Source organism: Capricornis sumatraensis, chromosome 11 (assembly GCF_032405125.1).
Source record: "Capricornis sumatraensis isolate serow.1 chromosome 11, serow.2, whole genome shotgun sequence".
Lineage (NCBI taxonomy): Eukaryota > Metazoa > Chordata > Mammalia > Artiodactyla > Bovidae > Capricornis > Capricornis sumatraensis.
In genome coordinates, this window is record NC_091079.1 from 55,913,781 (window position 1) to 55,933,416 (window position 19,636).

Consider the following 19,636-nt stretch of genomic DNA (forward strand, 5'->3'; position numbering starts at 1 on the left):
AAATTAAAAGGTACAGAACAGAGTCTGGCCAGTTGCACAGATAACTCAACAACAGCAGGATTTAAAGACCAATCAGTTGGTCTAGATCACATTTCCAAGGTCACTAGGAGTCCTGAAAAGCTATGTATAATAAGGTAAGTTTTTCATTAATCTATTTTTATTTTATGGTGCAGGAAATTGGTTGAAGCTGTCAAAAAAAATCACCAATGAGAATGTTGGCTTGGCCAGAGAATACTAGGACACCTCAGAGAGGTCACCCCAGGAGAGGGGAGGAGGGTCCTTGTCACAGCCTGAAGGGTGGTGTCTCACCATTGATCTTTGGCAAGTTGTGCTGGTCAGAGTTCCAAAGTGCAATATTATATTTCCAATTAAAATGTAAAAACAAACCTCTTCCATAAAACACATTGGCTTCAGCCCTGGGAAGTGACTACAAAGCCTGCTGCTGATTGAGAAAAGCTGAAAGCAGACACTGTAATTGATAAAGAAGATAAGTCAATCTGTGTCCTTTAAAGAATAATGAGTTCCATTTTTCATCAAAAGGATCTCCCTGTGCTGAAGAAACATTCTTTCAATAAATCTACTTAATGGTTTCCCCTTAATGATATATAACATGGCAGGCCACCCATCATTTGCAATGCTAATTCAACCCAAAGGAAACCCAACCAGTTCCCAGGAAGGGCTGCTGGAAAACCATCCAAAGGGAAAAATTTGAAAGGCCTTTTGGGGCTCCTCAAGTAGGTAGATGGGATGGGATTTTGAATACACAGAGTCTCACTAAACTTGAAACTCAATGCAAATGTCCATCCACTACCCCCACGGCCACTCCTGTGTGCTCACCTCCAAGGATGACTCGTCGGATGGTTCCAGAGTAAATACCTCAGATGCTTGGGCTGTGAGAAACGATGAGCTTTGTTTGTTTCCTGAGCTCATCCATCTCCCACAGACCGGCCAGCCTTGGTGGTGTTGGGACCGTGGGCTGTGGGAGGCACTTTATGGAGTTTGGGAAACTGAAGATGTGTTTTAAAGATCCTGCCTGAGTGATGCTGATGGGGCATGCTCCCCGCCCAGCCCAGGGCCAAAACCTCAGGTGCTGAAAGGCCCAGGGGAAGGAAGGGCCTGCCCCCTTACTGAGGGTGTCAGTTAGGACCCGCCTCACCTGGTACCAGGCAGCAGACTTATTGTTTGACCTGGCTGATCTTCGTGAACCCCAACTTTACAAATGGGCTGTTATCTCCACCAGGGCCCAGACTTTGGGGAGAAAACCTATTTCCTCTGAGGGCACCCCAGCCCTCTCGATGCTGGCGGACTTCCCCGCCTGGGAGTCATTAAGAACAACCCTCCAGTGATTTCCTTCTGTTGCTGTTTGTTTATTCTCCAGTCGCGTGTGAGTCAGCCAGATCATGACTTGTGGCGGTTTTGCTTGGGAAACCTTATATAATTCTAGGCCTATTGTCACGTTGGGCCGAGCAGTTAGACCATAGAGTGTTGTCTCATTGCACAACGTTGGCAGATCAATAGGGAGAAAACCTGAACGATGAGGTGACGCCGGCTGGTCAGGAACCCGGCTCCGAGTCACCCAGGGAGGCAGCCCCGCAGTTTCGCAGAGGCAGCCTGGTGGTGAGAGAATCCTGGACGCCCCCTGCTGTCACCACTGTGCAGTGTGACGGCCCGCCTTCGGGACGGGAGACACCGGGGTGATGTTTCAGAGGGGAGAGCGAAGCAAGGAAATGACCACACTTCACACAGAAACCGACCACATTTTTTTTTTTTTACTGCGTTGTCTTCACCCTGGATTCCAACATGCTGGTCCAGAGCATGGCTGGCAAGACCTCTATGGATCCTCTGACTGGCTTTCCTTCCCCACCATGTACATGACTGCTTTCGATCCCACTCCGTGACCCAAGTGCAGAGGCAGTTATCAAAGAACACTTTGGATGCAAACAGTGAGCGGCTTACAACACATGGATGGGGTGGGAGCGATGCCCACCACGAACGTGGAATCCACAGAAATGGCTGGAGAGGCAAGACGCCTCCTCAGTGGCTAATAGGATGATGGAGTTCAAAACCCACAACTGGTTTTTGTTTTCTTTCTGAATTCCTGGCGTCTATTGAAACCAGTTGTTCCTACCCTTATTTCATATGCGTGATCACAAGTCTGACCCGATTCCCACCATGTTTGTTGGCATACATCTTTGAGTGGTGCACCCTGAAGTTATTCATACTGATAAAGGATGAAGCTTACAAATATCTGCATTGAAAGAGAAACTGGGGTGACTCTATATGAAGACAACGACCATCACATTGCACAGCACATCGTTGGTTAATCTTGGAATCGTCAGGCATTATTTAAAATGAGAGAGAACACAAGTGCCACGAGAAAACAATCCTAACAACAGAACCAAACCCAATTTCTCTATTCATCATTGAAAAACCAAACCCAATTTCTCTAACACTTTTCATTAATTGTTATTTTAAGCTCCAGTAGCAGGATCAGATTTCTGCTGCCTCTGGGCAAATGAGTTATGATCTGATCTCAAGTTCCAAGGGAAATGCTCAAAGTTTTATTTTCCCCCAGTTGAATAAACAGTCCTATGTCTATTATCTCTTGTGTTAGAATAGTGTTGTCTTCACATAAGACTCAAATCATGGTATTAGTCATTCATTTCCTTGAACACAGACACCCTCATGCGTGCTGACAGGTTTATAAGGATGCGGTGGCAGCGCGGTTATGGGAGCTGCTAGATGACCGACCTTGATTTCTTGCAGTCCTGAGCGATGGAGCCCGGGTGTGTCTGGTTATTGTTCGCTTTCTCTCCCAGATGCTGGGCTTGTCTGGAAGATTAATACATTAACAAGAGCTGAAGGTCCAGGGTTGCACATCTTCAGACATGTTTATTAGCAGATGGCACACAGGATTCAAAGGTCACCACAAAAGTGACATTTTAAAGTGAAACAACAATATTTATGTTCAGATAGTCTACTGATGAGATCATGTGGAAATGGTTTTGATTAAATTAGCTTATAAATGGTTGCCAATCTATAGACAACTTAAAATGCCACGTCTGTTTACCAAATGTTTTCTTCTCACGCTCTCACCCTTTAAATATTAATGACCAAATGCTGTTTTTTCTTGGTCAGCGTGGGTGGGGGGGCAGATAAGCTTTTTTTAACTGTAAGATCTGTATATTTGGTTTTGGCTTCCCAGGTTATCTGATTTTTTTTTTTCTTCATTCTAAAAATGTTATCTCCTGTGTGAGTTCTGAAATCTCACCTGCTATTTTTCCTGCTTTGAAAGAATTTGGATTCCACTATCGTAAATACAATGGCTTGCAATTTCTTTAGTATAAATTGGGTCTCTGGAGGGACCTAAAGTTCAGTCCCTCAGATCAAACGTTATGTTCAATATCATAAAAGAGGTATGAGCTGGATTTCAGAAATTCTTATTAAAGCTCGATTTGGCCTCTGCAACCCTCAGGAGCCACAGTTTTGTGACAGTGTGTGCCAGTGTTTCATATAACAATGCGAAAAACAAAATGCAGCCAAAGGGAGAGAACCCTCCTCTCATCTTCTTTTTTTTTCCCCCTCTCTGTTGTGCCTACAACCTAGCAGGGCTTTGAGGGAAAAATTTTAGCTCAGAAAATGGTTTAGTCAGAGAACGCTCAACAGTCTGAAATCAAAGTCATCTTTTGTCAGTTTTGCAGGTCTCTGTGGTCCATAAAACTCACAGAAATATTTCCAGCAAAGGCATTAAAATGCAGAAATAATGATCCATCAGTAGATTAAAACTTTCACAGAGATATTTAGAGGCAACAAATATGAACATATATACTGGTTCTCTTTTATTTACATTGAATTGTGCTATGAATAATTTTGCAGGATATAGATATTATTGTCTTGAGTTTTTCACTTTATTATGATGTTGATCTTATTTTCCAGACAAGTTACAAAATTACAAATGTAAGAATACCACAGAAGATGTACTCACTTTTCAAGAGAACCTTTTTCAATATTCATTGCCCCTTCCATTGAATCCAGTCCTTGTTCAGAAAATTGTTTCAAGGCACTTAAAGCTGCCTAAAAATGAAAACAAACACACAAACAAGGAGATTCATTCACTGACGTTCATGTAATAAACAGGAATGCAATGGTAAAAGAAAGCTGTGATATATAGTAAAGGCTATCATTTTCATTCGTCTAAATAAATGCTTTTTTGTATCATTTAACAAAATTACACTTGAGAGGCTATATTATGATGGAGCAATGTATATCCTAGAAAGGCTTTATTTTTGTGTTTGGGGGGAGAGGTGGAGAGAGGAACCTGCGTAAACCTTATGCCTTATCCACAATTTTGTAAGATGGCAACAAAGTTTTTTTCGCAAATGTAGAAACATATCATAGAAGCCTATCTATCTTCAATGATGATTTTTGCATCATTTCTCCTTACATTCCAGAAACTACATGTTCTCTTCTTCCAGATGTGAAAGCATCAGATATGTTTTTCCCAACTGTCCAAAGCTAGCATAAATGTACTGGTCAATTTCATAGACATTTAGCCCCAACCAAGTCACAGAATGTGAACGGTGAGAGAGACCAAAGACACTCTTGAATTCCGAGGGGATGGTATGATGATGGTATTCTGTATATAGAGAAAAAATCTGCCTCCGTGGGGGCCCTGGGGAGGCCCGCCTGGCCACCGCAGAGCCTCCTGAGGTAGGGATATGCCCGGATGTGTGGGATGCCGAAGGGTGTTGACAGGCTGGTGGAGCCTCGCGGAATAGCTGGGAGGCACCAAAAAATGTGATGCTGATAAGATCTGCATAACTTGTTGACACTCTTGTGCACGGTCCAAACTGTTATTTCTTTGAATAAGAATTTGGTTCTTCTTCCCCTCCCCCACAGCCCACCCTTTTAAGCTCGATTTAGAAGGGCTTTGTTGAGTCTGAGATAGGTGTGAGCAGCCAGGCTTGTTTGTATCTTGGAGATCCCGCTGGGTCACACTTTGGTCATCTGCATCTTCTCAAAGGCCTTTGTAAAAGAGTTAACTCCTGCCACTGCTCAAACTTTTATCTGCCAGCAGCTCCTTTTGGGTAGTTAAGTGCATGATCTTTTCCGCATCTCTTTATGCATAATATATCTTTTTGGTTTGGATTTTTAAGTTAATAGACTTAATTTTTTTTTTTTTTGAGAGCAGTTTTAAGTTTATAGTAACATGAAGCAGGGAAACCCTCTTCCCTTCCCCCTCCCTCAACATCATTTCCCTTATTATTAACATCTAGCATTACAGAGGTACATTTATTACAACTGATGAAATATTGATATATTATCATTAACTTAAGTCCACAGTTTACAGTAGGGTTTGCTCTATGCTGTACATTCTATGAATTTTGACAAATGTACAATGTCATGTGCCCACCATGACATCATAAAGAATAATTTCATTGTCCTAAAAATTCCCTGTGTTCCACGTGTTCACCCCTCCTCCTTTTCCACTTCCCCATCCCTGGCAACTCCTTTTTTTTTTTTTACAGTCTTTATAGTTTTGTCTTTTTTGATGCCATACAGCTATAAGTGTACAGTATGTAGCATTTTCAGACTGGTTTCTTTCACTTAGCAATATGCATTTAAAGTTCCTCTATGTCTTTTCATGGCTTGTCAGCGCATCTCTTTTTATTGCTGAATATATTCTATTGTCTGGATATACCACAGTTTGAGGGACCTCTTGGGTTACTTCAGGTTTTTGCTGATGATGAATAAAGCTGCTATCAACATCTGTGTGCAGATTTTTGTGTAATGTTTGTAACATTTTTCTTAGTCCTTTTAAAATATCAACTGCTATATTCAACCAAAAGGACTAATATATCCTTATTTTTTCCTTCAGGCTGTTTCTTCCTTTCATATCTCTGAGCTGATCTTCCCAGTTCAACTGAATGCCCACTGATGCCTCCGCTCTGGCCTGGGAGAGCTGGGGCAGGGTGAAGATGGGGCAGGGTGAAGATGGGGTGGCTGCACCGGGCTCTCTGTTTCACCACTCTCTCTCTAACCCCGGAATCCTTTAGGGATGGCAGTTCCGCAGCCCCATTACCCTTGATCTCGGTCTAGGCTCCTACTACACAGTAGCTGGCGTAGGTTACAGTGACACGTAAGCACTAACCTCAGTTGGGTAGGACGAATATGGCCATCTCATTGGGGTTACTATTACTGATTGAATTATGTCCACCCTCAAATTCGTATGTCGTTCCAATCCCCCATACATAGAACATGGCCTTAGTTGGAAATAAGATCTTTGCCAACATAATTAACTAAGATGAAGTCATACTAGATCATCCATCCCGGGTGGCACAGTGGTAAAGAACTTGCCTGCCAATACAGGAGACGCAGGAGATTTGGGTTTGATCCCTGGGTCAGGAAGATCCTCTAGAGTAGGAAATGGCAACCCACTCCAGCTCCTTGTCTCGAAAATTCCATGGACAGAGGAGTCTGGTGGGTTTCAGTCCATGGGTTTGCAAAGAGTCAGCCACAACTGAGCTCACACACACACACATATATTAGATTAAGGGGGGTCCCAACCCATTATGACCAATGTCCTTACAAAAAAGGAAAATTCAAAAACAGAGACACACACACTGTATGAAGAAAGCAGAGATTGGATCGATGCAACAGAAGCCAAGGACCACCAAAGGCTGCCTGGCAACCACCAGAAACCAGGAGAGAGGTACAGAACAGACTCCTTCCTCAGGGCCCGCAAAAGGAACCAACCATGCCTACACCTTGCTCTTCCACGCCTAACCTCCATAGCTGTGAGACAAGAACTTAGTGTTGAATTTATTGTGGGTGGTCCTTTGTTACGGCAGCCCTAACAACAATTACAGGCACATCATCATTCCTCTATAAGGAAAGACCCTCTTTCTCCTCTCTTTGATATTTCCTTTATTGTCTTTTTATTATAAAAATAGTTTCTCATTACAGAAAAATCATAATATGTAAGCAAGCAAAAAGAATGTGAAAATATTCAGTCTTACACACCACTCAAAACTTGGTGCATGTCTTTCCAATCCTCTTCTATCCCCCTCCCCACCGGCACACACTTTAACCTGGATCATATCCTAACACTATTTTAGAACCTGCTCTTTTCACTGAATCATTAGCGATTTTCCATAGCAACAGAAACACTTCAGCAACGTCATTTTGCAGGATTACACAGTACCTCACTGACTTTATGTGCCTTCCTGTATTTAACCAATCCCTACTGTTGGACATTGAGACCACATCCAATTTTTAGGCTGTTATTAACACTGCACCAGGACCTCCCTCGGAGAAGGCGATGGAACCCCACTCCAGTACTCTTGCCTGGAAAATCCCATGGACAGAGGAGCCTGGTGGGCTGCTGTCTCTGGGGTCACACGGAGTCAGACACGACTGAAGTGACTTAGCAGCAGCAGGACCTCCCTGGCAGTCCAATGGTTAAGATTTTGAGCTCTCAATGCAGGGGGCATGTTTTCCATCCCTGGTCATCGAACTAAGATCCCACATGCCATGCAGCAGGACCCAAAAAAACAAAAAACACTGGACCAAGCTTTCTAATACTAAATCATTGCCTACTGTCCCAATAATTTCCTTGTGATAAAGCCCTATAAGTTGAATTTCTGGACCAAAATGCACGCACATTTTGAAAGATGTGATATGAACTTCCCTCTGCCCTCAGAGAGGTTGTATCCATATCAATACTCTGAGGAGCACCTATTTCTCTAGGTCCTTTTGGAATCACCTCTCAGAACAACTTGTGGATCATTGGAGCCAACCGGTTTTGTCATTTTTATGGCCCCACTTTATTTTTCATTTGTCCATCCTAAGCATTTACTTTATTCACTAGACTTAACTTTGAGGGAAGTTTGGTTGCCTTCAAAAATTAAATTCACCCTCAAAGGACTCAGATTTGGACATTTCTCCTCCTTAAAATAAAAAGTAATTCACACAGGAATTGGACTTTTATTAAAGTCAGTGAGGTGACTTCTGTGGTCCTTTCCAGTCCTGAAATACTCAGGGAGCCTGGGCAGCCTGCCCACATGACTGTACTGAGCATGTCCCTACGGGTGTGCACATCCTTGTGGGCTGTCACGTGAACCTGAGTGCTGAAGTCCAGCCCCCTGTGCACACGCATGGAGGGTGGCTCCAGGCCTGCTCACAGTATGTGAATTATTGACAGGAATGCTGATTTTTATCAATTTCTTCCCAAATGGACATTATAGAACACCTTCCATAGTAGTCTATCTGCACTGTGGTTGGTGTTGCTGAACGAGACTCCTGAGCGCTCCAGGGCTTCTTGGTCCTGTTTGATTCCCAGCATAGCCAAAATGACCACCAGTACAAATTCTTAAAAAATAAAAGCAAAACCCACTTATGGGCTAACTGTTCAGCCCATTTTTCAGTAGTTGCTTGGGGAATACAGGTTGTGTCAACACCAGAAATCCTATGTCTTGGCTCACAGAGTCCAGGAACCAATGAAACTCGTTCTCCTCCATCCAAAAAGAGGTGCCCCCTAAGAGATGAAGGTGAAGTCTCAGGGAGCAGGTTGCGTGCTTTAGGTCTTGCAAAAGCTTCTGGATGATTTAATCAACATGACAGGCAGGTCCCCAAGCGCTGTCAAGATGACTGTCACTGCTCCAAGAACGTCCTCCCAGCTGGAATGGCGGCGTACTCTTTCACTTGGTGCCATGAACGGATTTTCAGAATTCTTGTGTGGCTGGTTCCCTCCAAAGGTATGTTTAAAGGCTTTTAAATAACATCCCCTTATCTGTCTGATGAGATAATCCAGCCCACATCTTATTGATAACCCTGAATACAATCACTTCTAAGTATGAGAGGACTTCTTTCTACTTTATAAAAGGCAATGAAGATACTTTATCTTCTCTGTAAACAGCAGTCACTGCCATTTGATGAGCATCCCTGTGCCACAGTCATGAGACCAGCTCCCTTACCTGCGTGACCTCAGGTGTTACCACAGCCCTGCAAGGTGGGCCCTTCTCATGAAGAATTCAACAACCTACTCAAGGTCACATGGTTAGTAAGTGGCAGAGCAGAGGTGTGAACTCGGCACACATCCTGGGTCACATCACGTTATTTTCTTCAGACATAAAAACTGCTCACATTCAGCCTAGCCAGTTTCAGCATAACTCCCTCCAAAGTCCGTCTAGTCTAAACGTCTAAACAAGGTTTGGCTAGTCAAAGCTATGGTTTTTCCAGTGGTCATGTACGGATGTGAGAGTTGGACTCTAAAGAAAAGTGAGCACCGAAGAATTGATGCTTTGGAACTGTTGTGTTGGAGAAGACTCTTGAAAGTCCCTTGCACTGCAAGGAGATCCAACCCAATCCTAAAGGAAATCAGTCCTGAATATTCACTAGAAGGACTAATGCTGAAGCTGAAGCTCCAATACTTTGGCCACCTGATGCGAAGAACTGACTCACTGGAAAAGACCCTGATGCTGGGAAAGATTGAAGGCAGGAGGAGAAGGGGATGACAGAGGATGAGATGGTTGGATGGCTTCACCGACTCAATGGATGTGAGTCTGAGCAAGCTCTGGGAGTTGGTGATGGACAGGGAAGCCTGGCATGCTGCATTCCATGGGGTCACAAAGAGTCAGAAATGACTGAGCAAATTGAACTGAACTGGATGGACCTAGAGACAGTCATATAGTGTGAATGAAGCAAGTCAGAAGGAGAAAACAAATCATTCTATAATGCTTAGATGTGGAATCTAGAAAAATGATACAGATGAATTTATTTGCAAAGCACAAATAGAGGCACAGATGTAGAAAAGAAATATATGGATACCAAGGGGGGAAGGGGGTGGTGGGAGGAATTGGAAGATTGGGATTGACATATATACACTATTGATACTATGTATTCCTGGGGATCTTCCTGACCCAGGGATCGAACCTGCATCTCCTGCATTGGCAGGAGGATTCTTTACCAGTAAGCCACCAGAAAAGTGGTAAAGCAATGGAATATTACACAGCCATAAGAAGAACGGAATAATGCTATTTAAAGCAACATGGATGGACCTAGAGATTATCATGGTCAGTGAGGTATCAGTGAGTGTACAATATGGTATCACTTATATGTGGAATGTAGAAAAAAAGATATAAATGAACTTATTTATAAAATGGAAATAGACATATGAAACAAAGTTATGGTTATCAGAGAGGATAGTGGGTGGTGGTGGTCAGGGTCGGGGGAAGATAAATTAGGAGTTTGGGATTAGCATATACACACTGCTGCTGCCGCCAAGTCGCTCCAGTTGTGTCTGACTCTGTGCGACCCCACAGATGGCAGCCCACCAGGCTCCCCGGTCCCTTGGACTCTCCAGGCAAGAACACTGGAGTGGGGTGCCATTTCCTTCTCCAATGCATGAAAGTGAAAAGTGAAAGTGAAGTCGCTCAGTCGTGTCCGACTCTTAGTGACCCCATGGACTGCAGCCCACCAGGCTCCTCGGTCCATGGGATTTTCCAGGCACGAGTACTACTACACATAAAACAGGAAAACAATAAGGGCTCACTGTATAACACAGGCAGGGCTTCCCTGGTGGCTCAGTGGTAACGAATCTCTTTTCATGGAATTTTCCAGGCAAGAATACTGGAGTGGGTTGCCATTTTCTATTCCAGGGGATCTTCCCAACTAGGGATCAAACCCATGTCTCCTCTGTCTCCTGCACTGGCAGGCGGATTCTTTACCACTGAGTCACCAGAGAAGCCCTGGGATTGTTTTTTAAAGGTCTATCCAAGGCAGTAGATGTAGCTTTGTTTGAAAGGTGAAATTTTCTTTAAGTGTTTTTAAAAAGTGGATGACATTTCCTTTTCTTAGTCCTGTCTTTCCAGCTCAACACTTGTATCCATTTGTGTGTGTGTGTGTGTTTCCCTTAGAGGAGGGCATCTGCATAGATACATAGAAATATTTTTGTCCCCCAAAGATTTTACAACTGTTTTGGGAATAAAGCCCCACAGGGTCTAGAACAGATGTCACTACCATTTCACGTAGGGCTTGTTTTGTGCGTAGTTATAGCAATGCCAGAAACATGATGCCAATAAGACACTTCCCATGCCAGTTTGCTGGTCTTGGTTCGCGCGTGTGTGTGTGTGTGTGTGTGTGTGTGTGTGTGTGTGTGTTCACAGGATAGGGGTGAGCCTTTCCAGTCATTTCTGTCATTTCTAACTTTCCTCTGGTTGATGAGCAATTAAGCAAACTTGAAACCAGTGCCTACTCTTCCTGCTTTCTTCTGCAGGGATTAAATAGCTTGTTAATGACAATGTAGCAGCATTAAATCATTCTTTGAGAGACAACAATGGTTCATTAGCAAAATGTGAATTTTAACTCATCCCTTCTTGACACGCAGCACTTTTAGGAGTCTTTGAACTGGATGCCCAACAGATCCTTTTATTTCTTTCTTTTTTTTCCATTTCACACTTTTCCCACAGATTTCACATCCTGAACCCCAGAAACAGGCTGTTCCCATTAAAGTCAATGGTAACCATACAAGTACAAATGTGGCCTTCATTTTGAAGTTAAGTGTTCAAGGTTTGTTTTGTTTTGCCTTTTCCCCCTTAAAGTGCTTGCTCATATGGAACTCTTCCTGGGAGTAGATCTAACTGCTGGACTCATTTCAGAAGGCACACAAATGGCCCTATATGTGGCTCATTAAATCAGTCTCCTTTAATGAGAAAATCACAGGCTTCAAATTACAAACATCTTCAACTGAGCTGAGGACTCCTCTCACTTTTTTTTTTAAATGTGGCTCATTTTTAAAGCCTCTATTTTATTTGTTACAATATTGTTTCCGTTTTCTATTTTGGTTTTTTGGCTGCAAGATACATGGGATTTTAGCTTGCCAACCAGGGATCGAACCCACACCCCCTACATTAAAATAAGTCTATCCAGGGGATCGCCAGGGAAGTCCCAGGACTCCCCTCACTTCTCGTCCTAATAATCTTTGAGATCAACTCTGTGAAATCACTTAAATGACTGAAAAACCAGAAGGTCTTTTCTTCAGTAGGTTTGAAGCCTTACTGCCCAAAGAATGTGAATTTTAATGTTTCTAAGTTATCATTTTCATACTTTTAAAAGTCTGTAACAAAATGCCAAGTCTCTCTTTATATAAAATAAAAGAAACCCCAAAGAGAACATTGTATTTCTAAATTTTATCACATTATGATAGAAGCCTCAATCTGTATTACATTTCAGATGAATCAGTGGTTGGACTTAAGAAATAAAAATAGGATTATATTGAGCTTTAATTAAACCAATTGCTGCTCTGCTTTCTAACAATTTCACTATCGTCCCCACTTTCATTTGTGCTTACACAATCCTGTTAGTTCGGGTAATTTTCATAAAATTAGTATTTTATTTTTTAAAAAAAGCTCCTACTGTTGGAACAAAGGGATGTCGGCTAAGGTAAAGATTACTCATTCTGGGGAAAAAAAAGTGGTGGGGGTGGTCAAAAGACACGCACATTTTAGACCATCTCCTAAGGCAAAGAATAGGAATTCTGGCTTGAGAATTTGGGGAATTAGTACAAAATGGGACACTTAAACTATAGACTTAGGCATCATCTTTATTTCAGTGATCAGGCTCTGACTGTTGGTTAATCCACGTAGCTGCCAGCCTTGACAATAATACAGAGTCGAATTTGAAACAGGATTAGCTGTGCTAAGAGGAGTGTTTTCAGCGTGCTTAGAACAAGCTCGAGTGGCGCCCTCATCATGTTCTCGCCGTCCAGTCACTCTGTGTCTGTTTTACCAAGAGCATTCATTTTAAATTTGTGTGTTGCCTCTATTTTTTGCTTCAACGAAAAGTCCCCTTTGCAATGGCATTTATGGAAACATGTGTTGTACACAAAGGCAAGCGTCCCTGAATGGTGACAGCATCTATCTCTGAGCTTGGCAGGATAATCCTCCCAAAGGTGTCCATGGCCTACCCCCTAGAAGCTGAATATACTGCCTCACATGGTAAAAGTGATTTTCCAGATGGGACTGAGGTATGAACATTGGGATGGAGAGGTTATCTTGAATAATCCAAGTGGGTCAATTTAATCACATGTCAAGTCACTTCAGTCGTGTCCAACTCTTTGCGACTCCATGGACTGTAGCCCTCCAGGCTCCTCTGTCCATGGGCTTCTCCAGGCAAGAACACTGGAGTGGGTTGTCATGCCCTCCTCCAGGGGACCTTCCCGACCCAAGAATCGAATCCACGTCTGTCTCCTGCATTGGCAGGTGGGTTCTTTACCACTAGCGCCACCTAGGCCCTAATTTAATAACACAAGTGCTTAAAATCACAGAACCTTTCCTGGCTTTGGTAAGAAAGAAAGTTGTGGCCAGGAAAATATGGTCAACGAAATGCAATGTTCTTAATTTGAAGGTAGAGGAAGGGGGACACAAACCAAGGAAAGTGGCTGGCCTCTAGAAACTAGAAAAGGCAAGGAGATACTAGAGCCTCAAAAAGGAACTGCAGATATCTTAATTTCAGCTCAGTGAGACTTGAGACACCTGTCTGAACTCTAAGAACTCTAAGATAATACATTTGTGTTGTGCTGAGTTCATCTTAAAGGAATTCAGTCCTGAATATTCACTGGAAGGACTGATGCTGGAGCTGAAACTCCCATACTCTGGCTACCTGATGCGAAGAACTGACTCATTTGAAAAGACCCTTATGCTGGGAAAGATTGAAGAAAAGAGGAGAAGGGGACGACAGGGTATGAGATGGTTGAATGGCATCACTGACACGATTTACATGAGTTTGACGTAAGATTGATATGGTAGGCTCCGGGAGTTGGTGATGGACAGGGAAGCCTGGCGTGCTGCAGTCCCTGGTGTCACAAAGAGTTGGACACGACTGAGCGACTAAACTGAACTGAGCCACTAAGCCTGTTCGTTTTTTACAGCAGCAGGAGAAAACGAATACACTCTTCTGGTCGCCTGGACAAGGAAGTGAAAGGGCAGGCACTTGGAGTCTGTCAGGCCTAGATTCAAATGCCAGCTCTATGGGTCTTCCCTGGTGGGCCAGTGGTTAAGACTCCATGCTTCCACTGCAGGGAGCATGGGTTCAGTCCCTTTCAGGGAACTAAGATCGCACGTGCCTTGAAGCATGGCCAAAAAAAGAAAACGTCAGCTCCACTGCAGACCAGCTGTGTGTCTTCATGCAAGCGACTCTCTCTCAGAGCTTTGTTTTCCATGCGCCATTAGACCTAAGCAAGCTAACAATAAACCCCTTCTATCATCTAAATACCTGGGTCATGTTAAAATTTCCCTGATAACCTCAATAATGTATTTTAAAGTTGGTTTTTGAATCTATATTCCAACAGTTCACCAGTTGTATTTGATCAGCCTTTTAGGATCTAGGCATTCCATGGCAGCAGAATAATGCCTCCCAAAGACATCTGAGTTCTTATTCCAGAGACCTGTGAATAATAGTTTTCAAGGGACTTTGCAGATGGGATAAACTGAGGGCCTGGAGATGGGAAGATTAGTCTGCATTCTCTGGTGAGTTCAATCTGATCCAATGAGCCCTCAAAATTAGAGAACCTGTCCCACCTCCAGTCAGAGAGAGACATAATGATGGAACAGGGGTCGGAGGGCTGTGACATATTGATTCTGACTACGGAGGAAGGGGCCAGGAAGCAGGGAATGGGGGAAGCTTACAGAAGCTGGAAAAAGCAAGGAAACACTCTCCCCCCTGAGCCTCCAGAGAGGAACACAGCCCTGCTGACTCTGGATTTCAGCCCTGTGAACCATGACTGACTTCGGACTGCAGAAGTGTCAGATAATCCACCTGTGTTGTTTCACACCACTGTGCCTTTAACAGAGGGACTGAAGTCACACTGAGGTGTGACCTCTGCCGCCAGGTTCTTTCCCAGGACCAGGCTGGTGCTGGGCCTGACAAGGAGGTCAGAGGGCCTGCCTGAGACTCTGGCTTGGGGGTCTGAGAAGAGCGGCCAGTTGAGTGGCAGCCGTCCTCAGGCAAGAGCCAAAGGACTCTTCTCAAAGCAGACTTGACCCTAGGATCAGGTTGCCAAGATCAAGTCACCTAAATCCTTCTAGGACCTCCCTCTGTCCTTGGGGCCCATGCAACTGCTCTCGCTTCACTCCTTCCCTTCTGTGCTGTTCTCCTTTCTGTTCCCTGACTTTGACAAACTCCCCCTGACCTCAGGGACTCGCAATGGCCAGTCCCTCCAGCCACCCCCTCCTCAGGACCAGCTGCCTGTCAACAGTCAGGTCTCAGACCAGGAAGGCCTGATCTGAGAAGACCTGACCACCCCCAGCAAATCACACATTATCCTCGTAACACTTGTCACAGCCTGTCATTATTTCCCAGAGGGAGGGGCCTCGTCTGTCTGATTGACAACTGGGTACCGTCATTCAGTTAACAGAATCAGTGCTACTATGAGGTATCACCTCACACCTGCCGGAATGACCGTTCATGAAGAAGTCTACAAATAACAAATGCTGGAGAGAGTGTGGAGAAAAGGAAATGTTCCCACACTGTTTGTGGAAATGTAAATTGATACAGCCACTGTGGAAAATAGTACGGAGGTTCCTCAAAAACCTAAAAGTAGGATTACCATATGATTCAGCAATTCTATTCCTGGGCATATATCTGGACAAAACTACAATTCAAAAAGTCATGTGCACTCCAGTGTTCATAGCAGCATTTACAATAGCCAAGACGTGGAAGCAGCCTCCACGTGCACTGTGCATTGACAGACGAGTGGATCAAGATGTGGTGCTTATACATGATGGAATAGCACTCAGCCATAAAAAGAACAAAATAATGCCGTTTGCAGCAACATGGTTGCAACTAGAGATTACCATACTAAGTGAAGTCAGTCAGAAAGAGAAAGACAAACACTGTATGTGTATTCATATGTGGAATCTAAAGTATGGCACAAATGAACCTATCTGCGAAACAGAAACAGACTCAGAGATATATAGACAATAGATTGGCAGTTGCTGAGGGGGTCACGGGTGGGAGAGGGTTGGATTGGAAGTTTGAGGTTAGTAGATGTAGACTGACAGATATAGGATGGATAAAAAAAACAAGGTCCTACTGTGTAGCGCAGGGAACTATATTCAACATCCTGTGATAAATCATCACGTAACAGAATATGAAAAAGAATGTAGATATGTGTATAACTGAATCACTTTGCTCTACAGCAGAAATTAATACAACATTGTAAATCAACTATTCGTCAATAAAAAATAAATAAAAGGGACTTCCATGGCGGTCCAGTGACTGAGACTCTGTGCTTCCAATGCAAAGGACTGGGGTTTAATCCTGGTCAGGGAACAAAATCCCACATGCTGCCACTAAAGATCCCACATGCTGCAATTAAGACCCAGCACAGTCAAGTAAATAAAAATAAATAAATATTTTAAAAATGAAAAAGAAAAGAAAACAGGGTCATTGAGACCGGGGAACCACACTGGGCACCAGGAAAACTTAGCTCCACATATAGGGTCCCTGTCTGTTCTCAGCGTGTCTTCCAGCAGGAAGGAAAGCACGCTGCCCACACCAGGCCGACAGGTGATGCTGTAGAGACGGCGCCTGCAACAAGAGCCCCAAGAAGGGCACCCAGGTCTGCCTAGAGAAGACGGTGTCATGGAGAGGCCTCAGTTGGGGTGAGACGCGGGGTGAGACGCAGGGTGAGAAGGACTCTGTCGGGGAGGTGAACGGTGGGCGGAGGGTGATGCTGGCAGGGGCACTGCTCCTGCACAGGGGCTGGGAGGGGAGGAGGGCTTGGGGACACGATCAGAGTCCTGGGCGATAGACCAGGGAGGCTCCATGTCCTGGAAAAGCTGAGCCAAGCCTGAGGGCCGGAAGCCATAGGCAAAGGGATTTGGTCTCCAAACAGGAAGGAACCTTGTGTCCGTGCAGAGCAAGCTGGACCCTGAGGAAGGACTGGTTGGGACCCATCGCTGGGGCAGGTAGCTGTGAGGCCACTTGCGCCTCAGGCTCTCTGATGCTCTAAGTCAGGTGAAGAACGCCTCACAGCTGCAGAGAGAGGTGGTAGTTGCCGAGGTGACAGGTAGAGCTTTGTCTCCTGTGATGACTGTGGTTTGCAGGGGAAAGCTGAGTTTGGGCCTGAGCTTCACTACGGGTCCTGTGAGAAAGAGTCTTTCCCTTCTCATTCCTCAGTGTCTCAATTTAGAAGACGGAGTAGCCATACTATTACAGGGGTGAATTGATGAGTGTGTCCTGGGGCTCTCTGCCACACACTGTGCTGCATGGAAAATGTGTAACAACTAACCCTCGGGGGGAAAAATCCCTAACTGGTACCACCTCCAGCTCCCTCCTCACTGCTCAGAGGCAAGGCAGCAACATGGTTTTAAGAGCTGGGCTTATTGACCCACTCCGCCAACCGGCAACCGTAATAGGACTTTAGGCAAGTGAAACTCTCAACTCTTAAATGACATCTCATGTTCATGACACTCACTTTACTCTAAGAACTTTCCATCCCTAACTCATTTATCTTCACGGTTGCTACAAGGAGCCTTGACTGTCATCTCCAATTTAAGAGAAGGATGCAGAGACAGAGATGAAGAAATTTATGCAAGATCAACATGACTTGATCTTGATGGATCTGAAATCTGTACACAGATGGTTTGGCTCTGGAGTCAAGATTCTTAACTATTATATTGTACCACCTGCCAATCCAGTGATAGGATGCATCATTTGAGTGCTCAAGAAATGGCCTGATGGATGTCCCTCATGGGCCAGTGGTTAGGACTCTGGGCTTCTACTGCAGGAGGCACGAGTTCACTCCCAGGTTGGGGAACAAAGATCCCACCTGCCTCTCGGTGCAGCCAAAATATAATAAAAAATTATTAAAAAAAATATGCCAGTAGGTCTTGTGTGTGGTGAGGTGCTTAAAAAGAAAGAAAGGAATGGCATGAGCCAGACCAAGAGCATGGAGCATCGTGAGAGAAAGGGTCTGAGTGCAGGCTCTGAGGATATAGGCTCCCTCTTTGATCCAATCTTCTGAGCTGTGGGCTTTGGGTGGGAATTGAGAACATATATGGAAAGATAGATGTGAAATGTAAATGTTCTAGCTGCTCTTTAGAACAAAATCCCAATTTCTGACTTGGGCCCTGATGCTGTCATGACCGTTGCCATCTACATCTCAGTCCAGCACAGTCCCTCATCACCACACTCTTCCAAACCCCAGAGCTCCAGCCACACCAGCCCCTCCGCTCTTTGTAGAGCACCTTGAGTTCAGTGCTGTCTCATGGACCTTCACACGCTTCTCCCCAGACCTGGGGAGCCCTTCTCTCTGGTCTCCATAGGGCCCTGTCCCCCATTTCAGCCAGTTCTCTGCTCAACTGTCATCCCTTGAGACCAGTGACCCTACAGGAGCAACATATCCCATGCCTAGCCTGGCATTCTCGCATCTTCTTACACTGCCTAATTTTCAGTGCTTACTGGCCCTAAAATTTTATGTTATCTATTTAACCATTTCCTCGATTATTGACCATGTTCCCATTAGAATGTAAGTTCTGTGAGGGCAGAGATTTGTCTGTTTTGTTCATTGCTAAGTGCTCCATACCTAAAATAGACACTCATTTAATAAATACTTATTAGTTGAATAGGGCTTCTAGTAGCTCAGAATCACCTGCAATGCAGAAGATCCCATTTCAATTCCTGGATTGGGAAGATCCACTGGAGAAGGGATAGGCTACCCACTCCAGTATTCTTGGGCTTCCCTTGTGGCTCAGCTGGTAAAGAATCTGCCTGCAATGCAGGAGACCTGGGTTTGATCCCTGGGTTAGAAAGATCCCCTGGAGAAGGGAAGGGCTACCCACTCCAGTATTCTGGCCTGGATAATTCCATGGACTGTGTAGTCCATGGGTTGCAAAGAGTCAGACACGACTGAGTGACTTTCACTTTATTAGTTGAATTAATGAATGACTGAATGAATGGCTGAAAACAGTGACCAGTTCAAGAATATCTAGCTCCCTCATATATAAGGTAAAGTGAAAGTAAAAGCATTAGTTGCTCAGTCATGCCCAACTCTTTGCAACCCCATGGGCTGTAGCCTGCTAGGCTTCTCTGTCCATGGGATTTTCCAGGCAAGAATACTGCAGTGGGTTGCCATTTCCTTCTCCAGGGTATCTTCCCAACCCAAGGACTGAACTCTGGTCTCCTGCATTGCAGGCATATTCTTTACCATCTGAGCTACCAGGGAAGTCCTGTATATACAGTACGGATTTATTAATTTTCAGAAGTTCCCTATGGAAATTAAGGAGTAGCTCACTTCCTCCACTGATTAAAATCCAGAAGTAAGCATTCATTTGATGTTGAAAGGCTGATTATTCAGCTGAAGTAAGTAGCTGCTAAATGTTGGTCTTTCAAATGAGGGAATTAAGTATCATGATAGATCCCCAAGGTGGGTGTTCTCATATATTGTGGACTTATTTTATGCCAATTACATTATTACAACATTGGAAGAAACTTTCTTGGGATTAATTTTAGTTTTTTTTTTTCTAAAAATTCTTTGTTTTCTTCAATTAAGAGAAATGTCGTCACTGTCAAGTTCAAGAAGTAAACTTTCATATTCTTTCTCTAGGTGCCACTGAAAGAAGCACATCACTAATAA

General features: G+C 44.1%; 1 protein-coding gene across 2 annotated transcripts in view; it reads right to left on the bottom strand.

Annotated features, from left to right (window-relative positions):
* Nucleotides 1-2,738: 2,738 nt before the first annotated feature.
* The window catches only part of STAU2 (staufen double-stranded RNA binding protein 2), a 285,467-nt gene continuing 268,569 nt past the window's right edge, over nt 2,739-19,636 (bottom strand). For both annotated transcript variants that reach the window (XM_068983313.1, XM_068983312.1), the window contains 2 exons: nt 3,986-4,074; nt 2,739-2,832 (listed from right to left, as the gene is read on the bottom strand). In XM_068983313.1, the coding sequence (XP_068839414.1) occupies nt 2,739-2,832; nt 3,986-4,074 (183 nt within the window). The remainder of the gene's footprint in view (nt 2,833-3,985; nt 4,075-19,636) is intronic.